The 10,088-nt window shown below is 34.6% G+C and overlaps 1 protein-coding gene across 2 annotated transcripts; it reads left to right on the forward strand.

The window, feature by feature from the left end:
- Nucleotides 392–9,959, forward strand: LOC18593049. 2 transcript variants are annotated; one of them, XM_007020073.2, is made up of 7 exons: nucleotides 392–733; nucleotides 813–881; nucleotides 3,303–3,419; nucleotides 3,522–3,596; nucleotides 4,488–4,622; nucleotides 7,851–7,992; nucleotides 9,354–9,959. In XM_007020073.2, the coding sequence occupies exons 1-7, from the start codon at nucleotides 509–511 to the stop codon at nucleotides 9,512–9,514; spliced, it is 924 nt and encodes a 307-aa protein (XP_007020135.2). In that variant the 5' UTR covers nucleotides 392–508; the 3' UTR covers nucleotides 9,515–9,959. The 2 variants fall into 2 exon arrangements, with proteins under 2 accessions (XP_007020135.2, XP_017981641.1); XM_018126152.1 differs by lacking the exon at nucleotides 392–733 and having other exon boundaries at nucleotides 816–881; nucleotides 3,246–3,419.

The raw sequence follows: 10,088 nt of genomic DNA on the forward strand, positions 1-10,088 counted from the left end.
TATTTATATTATATTTTTAAATATTAAATAAAAATACATCATTTATTAATATAATAATCTAATCGGGTCAAATTTGACCAAAAATTTCATGCTCAAGCTCGGTCCGGTGATTGGGCTTACTGGCATCAATGAACACCTCTATTTTTAATTTATTAAAATTTTATCCATTTTAATTAATTTTTTATCACTATTTTGTTTTTCAAGTTAATGAAAATTAATTTATTTTAACTAAAGATAATTTAATGCATTGATCTCAAAGTTAGAATACAATTGAATTAAAAATAGGTTTTAAAATATTTAATATGTAATTGAATTAGAATATACACTAATTCAAATTTAATTTTATTGGCAAACCAAAAAAAAAAAAACAGTTGAGGTGGGGAAGACGGTTTCTATAAAAAAAAAAAAAAAAGAAAACATGGCTAATTAGATAAGACAGTGGCTTTGCAATTGGAAGGGTAGAAACGAATTTCTTCAGCCGAAAATAAGAAAGAAAAGAGAAAAAGTGATGAGTTGCCATGTCTTGTATGCTACCAGTATGAGTATGAAGCCCCGATTTGGAAATGGGGAATCGCAAACCCGAAGGCCCCGCCCTTTTTCCCACACGTTTCCTTACTACTACGGGGTTAAACATTTTCCCGGAGATGGAGATCGTAGCATTTCAAAACGGCGCCGTATATGCCCATCTGCGGTGTCCCTGGAGCTCCCGCTTCTTCCCTTCAACATGAACGAGGCAAGTTTTCTTTCAAAATTGTTTTCGGTGTAATGTGAAAGGAAGCGTTGAACTGAAAGAATGTTTAATGGGAAGGCAGGTGCTTGTTCCCTCGGAAAGCAAAACACTGCATCTGTATGAAGCCAGATATCTAGCTCTATTGGAGGAGGTACATTTTTCAATATTTTTTCCCCTTTTCTTAATTGGGGTATGCTACTTGTTTACTTTTTTTGTTTTTCGTTTGTGAGATTCCCGTTGAATTCTTTGACATTGTAACAAATCATATCATTGGCGGATAGATAGGGCTTTAAATTTTTTTACTTCTTAATTTTATTAATTCATGGTCTCTAGCCTTTGCAAACTTGAAGGATTTATGCAAGTTTCGTTTGTTTGGTGACTTTGCTAATTGTTTTTATACTCTTTATTAGTACATACTATTGTTTATTAGTTTTGATGAAGTGGCAAGTTATGGTTCACTAATTATGTTTGTAAATTATATACAAACATTGCATCAGATATAAAAACTCTTGCTTTTTCTTATCCGCAAGACATTAAGGCTTCGTTTAGTTCATGCTTTTGGTATTTACAGTTTGCTAGTTCATGCTTTTGGTATTTACAGTTTGCTATTTATCTTGCAAAAAATTGAAAAACAAAAGGTAAAAGTATCAATAAGATGCAGTCTAAGTTTCTATAAATAGGCTTAAATAACAAAAAAGCCCTAGGATTATGTCAATTTATGCAATTGAGTCCCTATATCCATTTTTTTGTACCCAAAAAGGTTCCGTTCATTTGTAAAAAAAAAAACTTATTTTTTTATTGTACCCACATATGCCCTTAATCCTGAACGAAAAATTAATGACCATCAAACCTAATGTTAGTTGTCATTTTCTATCCACGTGACATATGCCATGAATTGATGATGTGGTCATGTAGCGGTTGAGGTGGCCACGTCATCAAACTACATCATATGCCACATGGTGGGTGTGAAAGGGTAAAATGGAAAAAATCCACTTCAATTGTCATGTGGCCACGTCTCATGCCATATGAATAGAAAATGTCAATTGGTATTAGGTTTGACGACCGTTAATTTTTCATTATGGAGATACAATAAAAAAATAGGAGTTTCTTTGGGTATAATCAAAGGATAAGGATTTTTTTGGATTCAATAAAAGTATGGGGGTTCAGTTGCATAAAATGATTTAGTTTAGGGGTATTGTTGTTGTTTAAGCATAGCTATTTGTGAACTGATGTGTATGTCACTTCTATTAAAAAATTGATGTGTCGTTTTTTTACCCTTGCCACTTTCCTACATTCGATAGACCAAGAAACCCTAATCACATACAAAAAAAACCTTTATTGTTTTATTATAGCCACACATGCCTTTACTTTTTATTAAAAAATTAACGATGGTCAGGTCTAATACCAGTTGGCGTTTTCTATCCACATGGCATATGACGTGATTCCGTGGTAGTTGAGGTGGCCACATCATATGCCATGTGACGGGTGTGAAAGGGGAAAAGTGAAAAAATCTACCTCAACTGTCACATGGTCACATCATATGTCACGTGGACAGAAAATGCTAGCTAGCATTGGGTCTGCTAGGTGTTAATTTTTCATTACGGATTAAGGGCCTATGTGGATACAATGGAAGAATAGGGGGTTCTTTGGGTATAAATTAAAGGATAAGGGCTTTTTTTGGATGCAATAATAGTAAAGGGGCTTAGTTGCACAAACTAATATAGTTTGGGGCTTTGTTGTTATGTAAGCCTATATAGTATAAATATATGAGAATCTATATCACTTTTATAAAAAATTGACATGTAATGTTTTTTGTGCCACTCTCCTACCTAATCACATAAAAAAAAACCTCTATTGTTTTATTGTAACCACAAATGCCCTTAATTTTTAACGAAAAATTAATGATGGTCAAACCTAATGCCAATTGGCATTTTCTATCTACATGGCATTTGATGTCATCACATGGCAGCTGAGGTGGCCGCATCATCAAGTCACATCCTTTGCCACATGGCGGGTGTGAAAGGGGAAAATGGAAAAAATTCACCTCAACTATCACATGGCTACATCACATGTCACGTGGATAGAAAATGCCAACTAGCTTTAGGTCTATTACAATAAAAGAATATGGGTTTCTTTGGGTATAAATCAAAAGATAAGGGCTTTCTTCGGATACAATAATAGCAAGGGGCTTAGTTGCATAAACTGATATAGTTCGGGGCTTTGTTGTTATGTAATCTTTATAACTATATGAGAACTGATATCTATATCACCTTTATTAAAAATTGACATGTCATGTTTTTTACCCCTGCTACTCTCCTACATTCCATATACCAAGAAACCTTAATCATGTACAATGGTTCATTTGTCAATTTGAATTGATGATTTGTCTAATTTTAAGTGGTATATGGGATACATTGTTTGATGGTGTCACCACTTCATAATTACTTCTTTTTCTTCTACTTGCATTTTGGTTCTTGTGTAAGTTTTAATAGAGCCTTCTAATTGCTACAACAAGACTATAAGCTACACCTAAATGGTGCTTGTAGTTTTGCTCCTAATACTATTCTTGCAGTCTTTATTAAGAAAGAAACTCTTCGTGCATTTTGTGTTGGATCCAATCGCCATTAGCAATTCACGTGGTGAAGCATCATTTGCTGCTAGATATGGTTGTCTAGTTCTCATAGAAAATGTAAGAAAAATTGAATTTTTTTTTTTTTGTCATTGTTAGGGATCACAACACAAGAACGCTGAAAGTACTTAATGAACCAATTTCTGTTATGTTACCCTGCAGATTGAACAATTAGATGTTGGAGCATTGGTCTCTATAAGAGGAATTGGTCGTGTGAAGATTATAAAATTCTTACAAGTGAGTAAACAAACAAACAGGTTTACAGTTACTTCTGGTCAAAATATTGCTGCTCATTGTCTGCAGCACCTGTATTTCTTGTTGGTTATGTTATTTTACCGTAAAACTTTTCTCTTATTAAGTCTTTATTTAATTTCTGGTTCTTCCTTTATTTTCAGTATTATGTGAGATGGCTATAACTTGAAATCTTTCTCATTTTAAATGAGAAAACTAAGAAGCATTAGTTTACTTTTCATTTTTTTGACCTTGTGGTGGTGTCTTTTTTTTACAACTTGATTCCACCTTAAAGGAACAGTTTCAATTGAAAGCATTTTTCTGCCATATGAGTCATTGATGTTTCAAGTTCAGACTTGCATAGAACTTCCACATGTTAACTTCCTTACAAGTTGCCATTCAGTCCCATTTGTATTTTTTTTTTCAATCTTATGAAGACCTGCATGATTAAATTTTAGCATATCAAAGGAGTTGTTCATGAATGCTTCTGCATCTGCTCTTGCTCCTGTGTTTGTCTGTATTTTGTTCTTTGTGATTGCAACCAACACAAACTTGATTGAATGAAGCAGCAACACATATAAAGTACTCAATAAAAGCAGTTGTCAGAAATGATCACAAGTTAGAGATATTCTTGCTCTTCAAAAAAAAAAAAAAGTTAGAGATATTCTTGATAAATTAGTTTTTGTAAGACTGGTTCTATTTTTTTTTGTCCATAGTTGTTTTATTTTTCTTTAATAATAGCACCATCATCTTTCTTGTCCCTTTTTTGTTTTCTCTAATATTTTCATATAATTGCTTTTGTTGTTCTGTTTATGTGTGTGTGTTCTTGCAGCGTAATTTTAATCCATTTGTTTTGTTTTGGTTTCTTTCTTTTTTGGTTTACAAATGCAACTAAAGGCAGATCCTTACTTGAAAGGTGAGGTCAGACCACAGCAGGACATGGTTCTGGACAGCACAACTAATATAACCTCAAAAGTTTTGCAAGTAAAGGAGGCACTTCACAGTTTGAATAAATTGGAAATTAAGCTGAAGGTCTCTCTCTCTTCGTATGTGTGCACATCTATTTCCTTGTGTGCATAGACCCATATATGCTTGCGCTCATGATAGATTTAGTTTCTTGCTCCAGCTCTGTGATGCATTTTTTTAAGAGAAATGAGTATCTGGTGTATATTCTGACATCCTTATCTTAAAATGTGGTAAACCATAAAGTTTTCATCAACATGCTGAGCCTGAGTGAATTCTCTAGGGTATCATGAGAGTTTAGTTTTGGATCAATGTTCTAGGCCCTTTAAGGGATTTCATTAAAATGCCCTTTAATTCACTTGCATATTCATCACAGCAAACAACAAACCCCAATCAGGATATGTCCCAAACAGTTTAAAGAGATATAAAGGTAGAAAGAAGCATATTACTAGCTTATTTGGTTGAGAACGTGAGATATTGTAACGTTATATTTACTGAGAAGTAAGGCATGTGGCCTTGATTGTTCCTTCCAAGGACATCAAATATTCTGATAGAAGAGCAATAAGTTGCATTACATTAAATTCTTGTTTTAATCAAGAATGAGAGTTTTGTTTTTAGAAACTGGGGTTGCCTAGAGATCTTGCACGCATATCCAAGTCAAAAAAGTACTTTGTTTCCTCAGCATCTAGATTATCACTGTTCCTAAAAGTTTGTATAGTGCAATTTTGTACGTAAGCACTGCTTAGAGGAAGGTACTTTGTAATGTTATGGTATCAAATTAATGCTTTAAAATGAACATTGTTACTTAGAGCTATAGTCGCACCAGAAAGTATAAATTTGCCTCTTACTGAAGTTTGCATACCCTTTACCTATTTTTCTTGGAAAACATGTGCTTGGTAGGCGATTACTGTTACAGGTTATTTTCCACAACATGGAAGTGCTTGTGAATGTTGCTTGCGCATCATGCCATAAGATATATAATAGGTTACGAGTTACAGTAGGAAGACAGCCTACTTAGTCCCAAAGAAGTGGTAAGTAGGCCTTGCGTAAGCATTATTAGAAAGTGTGGTCTTACAAAAATGATTGACAATCTCTTTCAATGTATTTGGACATGACCTCAAATGCTTGGTGGCCAGGGCCCGACTTGGTCTACCATTTTTTGACAAATTTATAGGCTAACCTCATCTACATAACTTTAAAATAAGCCTGATAATGTCTCAGAGAAACTGGATCCATGAATGACCTTAACTATCTTCTGTTGAGTTTGCCAAATACTTGTTTGGAGTCCTGAGAACCAAGAGTCAAGACAGTGTTCATGGAAGCAAATGAGACGTAGAAGCATTATTCTTGTGAAGTGATGCTGAAGACAGCAATTCTAGGTTTGATGGTCAAGTTTCTGGCAGTAGTCAGAAGCGGTTATCCCTGTTTATTTCTGTTGGATTCTTATTTTCAAATACTGTCGTTCAAAATTCTTGACCTAGACATGGTTCTAACACGCTTCTTCATCTAGAATTATAGAATTAGGAGATTATCTTACAAAACAAATGTATGAAATGTTTGAAGAATGATCTATTCTGACTTTGATAGATTTGAGGTGTGAGCAAACTCAATGAGTTTTTCAGGTATGTTTCTTTGCCAGAGTTTCGAAGTGAAGGACTGAAGGAATGATTAGTTAGCAGTCGAATATATAATGGGAGAGGCAGACTAAAAACCTGAGTTAGCACTCTGATGATATGGGGGGAAAATCAACCCTTGCTAGAGCTCTCTCTGTTTGAACAAAATCTCATGTCCTCTATACTATGTGGCAGCCCCCTCTTAATTGTGCGTTTGTATCCCCTATAAACACGAAAGATTTGTATTAAATTTTCCCAAGTTTACTTGTCTAAAAATCTTATCTTGAAGCATATCCCCAATAACTCCTTAAAGCTTTAGTATTTATGAAGGTTGTGAGCACTGACATTTTCAAGGAAGAAAAGATGGCAGTTTCAACTTTTGAGTGACAAATCAGTATAAATTGTGGGTTCTTGATGTCATCAACGCTGCTGAGTACCAGTGATGATGGGCTGCCTTTGGAAGTGTGAATATCTAATGGTAAGCGCTGTGGTGATGTTGTAGGTGGTGGTAGTCAAATTTTGTTAAATACATCCTTGAGAAGTTTCATATAAGAAGGCAGAAATGAAGTCCTAATTCACCTAGATTGTTCATAATCTTAATTTTTTTCAGAGGTGTGTGGACTGCAGTCAAGTGGCTGGTGGATTGAGCAAGTTTACTGTAGATATTATTTTAAGGTTTAGAATAATGAAAATATTTTTGTCTAAAATCAAGCTTTCTTAGTTTTTATTGTGTTTATCCTTTAGCTCTATTTAAAGAAATTACTAGTACTAGTTGTCACGGGGAAACTTATGTGGTTGTCTTCAAAGGCTTCTTTTAAGAATGATATCAGTCAGGATAGTTTGCACAGCTACCCGATATTCTTTTTCTTGTCTATGTGGTATCGTCATATTGCTTTCATCACCTTGTTCAATTTATAAACACCACTTATGCCAGAAGTGATTGTCGACAGGCACTATTTTGTTGCATGTTAAACGGTCTCAGTTATGATTTCTATAATCGTTTATATTTCTAACCTATCATATTATTTTGATTAATATGACGTATGATTAGCACTAATCTTTAACTCTTACATCATTAATATTAGGGAAATATACACTTCTAACACTTTGGTTCCAAGTGTTTCATTTGACATTTTGTGGTTTGCACTTTTCTTTAGATGATGTTGCATCAGTAGATTATTTTAACCGCATAACCAAATTGCTGCTAGATGTATATTTATTTGTTTATTTATTTATGTCTTATTAAAGTAGCAGAGCATACAAAATTGAATGAAAATTTTAATATCAAGATGATGTTTATTTGAAGGTGGTAACAAGCTTAGCTGGTAAAGGTTTTTGGTGCTTTTACCCTGCACTAGGTAAGGGGGCTTTATGAGGAGGAAGTAGACCACCTTTATTGTGTAGCCCAACCATTAGGCCAAAGAGAACAAAAACATTATGGCTATATGGTTTTAATAGCTCTTGAAAGTCAATATACAGATAATTTTGTTGTTTTCATAAAAAAAATAATTTGTAATCCCTGCTGAGTCATAAAGCATTTATTAAAGCTTTTGAAACCAAATAGGTTATATGTGACTTCTGTCTAAACCGCAAGGGAGTAAAGTGTAATTTGTGCTTAACTATATAGCATTGCCATCATTTCTGGTACATATTTGCTGCTTACACACTTATCACATATCTGCAGGCTCCAAAAGGGGCACCATTGCAGACTTCTTGTTTGAACTCTCTAACGTGGGCTGAAAATGAACTATCCCTAGAATGTGACAAAGATTTTGTCCCATCTTCTGCCGAGCGTGTATCCTTTGCAGCATTTCAGCCTGTCTCTGGTATGTGATTCTTGCCATTGTTAAGTTCTTTGACTTAATCTTGCCTTTTGTTGTGTCTGGACCTATTTTATGTCAAATGTCTCCTATCCTATTTATCTTGCCTGAAGCTGTAGCAAATGGAAGTGTATTTTTCATGGAAATGATGCCTTGAACTAAAATGTGGAATATCCTTTATTTAATTAAATTATGCAATACTTTTCTCTTTGTCATCCTATCAAACTAAAAAGTACAGTGTTTATAGATTACGCATACATGACTATTCTGCATTAAATCTATCCTGGTTTTGACGTTTAGGTTTAGGTAGTAAAGTCGAGGTATGCTCTAAGGCCTAAGGTTCAGAGGAATCCCATAAAAGTGCCTTGGCCACTCTAGGCAAGGTACATTCACTAAGGATGTCCTTGAGGTTCACCTCACTTAAATGCCCATTTGTTTTCTTCAAAATTTTGAGCTGTATTTTCAATTGATAAAAATGGATAAATTAAGTGTCTCTTTTAGGAACAAATCTTGATAGGATCTTAGGCTACTAATACAAAATATATTCAGGCAAGCAGTGAAAACTAATAAAGGTCTATACACAAAGTAGCCTCAAAACAAGCAGAGGCAGAGCCAAGTAGAGGCTGGTAGGGGGCCTTCCCCAGCCACCAACCCACCCCACACTAATTGTAGTAATTAGTAAACATAGGTATTTTTAATATATAGTTATCATTTTAGTAATAAAATCTTCACTCAAGCAAGTGCTTTCTTTGCACCTTGCACCTTGCCCAGTTGTGGGTTTGAGTCCACAGGTGAGACAAAATTAATCACGTGAAAATACTTAGAAAACTTAGGAAGCAATGAGGACTTCTGGAAGGATATGCCAGTAAGTTGATTGGTTTTGTGTTGGCATGACCATCAGTTGCAGCTTTTTATTCCTATTTGGATAATTGTATTTGATGTTGTTGTGTTTGTAAATTGGCATGAGCAGAATGAATTTTCAAACATTAGACATTGATCTTAGGCCAAAGGGCAGAGATTGCATAACCATGAGGCAGGTTTCATTGTGCTAGCTTCAACATTTATGCCTTGGTGTTTATGCCAACGAATAGGGTTTTAGATCCTGAATTTATTATGTTGAGGGTTGTGTCACTTGCTTCAAACCAACTTGTATTTAAACTGTTGTTGGAAACTAGGGTTCATCATCAAAAACAATTTGGTGCTGTAGCCACAACGTTTTGCTCGGATGGGAGAATTGCTGGAATATTGACATGCTGGAGCCGTTTGGTTTCCTCTTTGTATGCTTATTGCATCAAGCTGTGAAAGGTGTTATACTTATGCAGAATAATTGTCGCTAATATAAGTTCTGGAAATCTTGTTTGTGACAGGATCGACTCAATCTGAACTGCTAAAGTTGCAGGAAGAGAAGTTGAAGGCAATGAAGCTGAAGGATACAGTGCAACGGTTAGATATTTCATTAGAACTAATCAAAGAAAGTACCTCTACGGTTGCAGCCAAGCTTGCTATTCAATCGTTGGAGATGCAGTGAGCTATGTTAGAGAGGGAGAGAAGGAAGTCTATGCAGATACAGCCCATGTGGACGAAAGTGCTATTTTCCCACCAATTCTTGATGTTGTATTCTCCTTTTCTTTCTGATTTATTCTTTGTATTATTAGGGGATTAATCTTACAAATGAATGCACATATCCATTCTAAGCTGCAGCAGGTTGCAAATGGATGGGAATGGTAGTGGAAAGGGGCTTATATGGGTAGGGTCTGAGACTGTGAATGCAACCTCTAAAAGATTCTTTAGCTTCTAGAGAAATGCAGCTTGAAAGGCATCTAATTTCCCCAATCAAAGGTAGTGAATTTTTTATACAAATCACTAATGGTGCTGATTCTTATGCAAGTACTTGCTCAGTTTGGAAAGTCATGTGATTCATTATTGTACCAGATTGTTTTATGGATAATGGAAAATATAAAATTTTTTATTTATATTATCTTATGTTAATAAGAGATGCTATAGGTATTGAGTTTAGAAGTAAATAGTTTTTTTACGTAATAAATATATTTTTCAAGTTGCAAGTGTAAGTTTGAGACAAATGATATCATAATTTATTTTAT

Source organism: Theobroma cacao, chromosome 8 (assembly GCF_000208745.1).
Source record: "Theobroma cacao cultivar B97-61/B2 chromosome 8, Criollo_cocoa_genome_V2, whole genome shotgun sequence".
In the NCBI taxonomy this organism is placed as follows: Eukaryota; Viridiplantae; Streptophyta; class Magnoliopsida; order Malvales; family Malvaceae; genus Theobroma; species Theobroma cacao.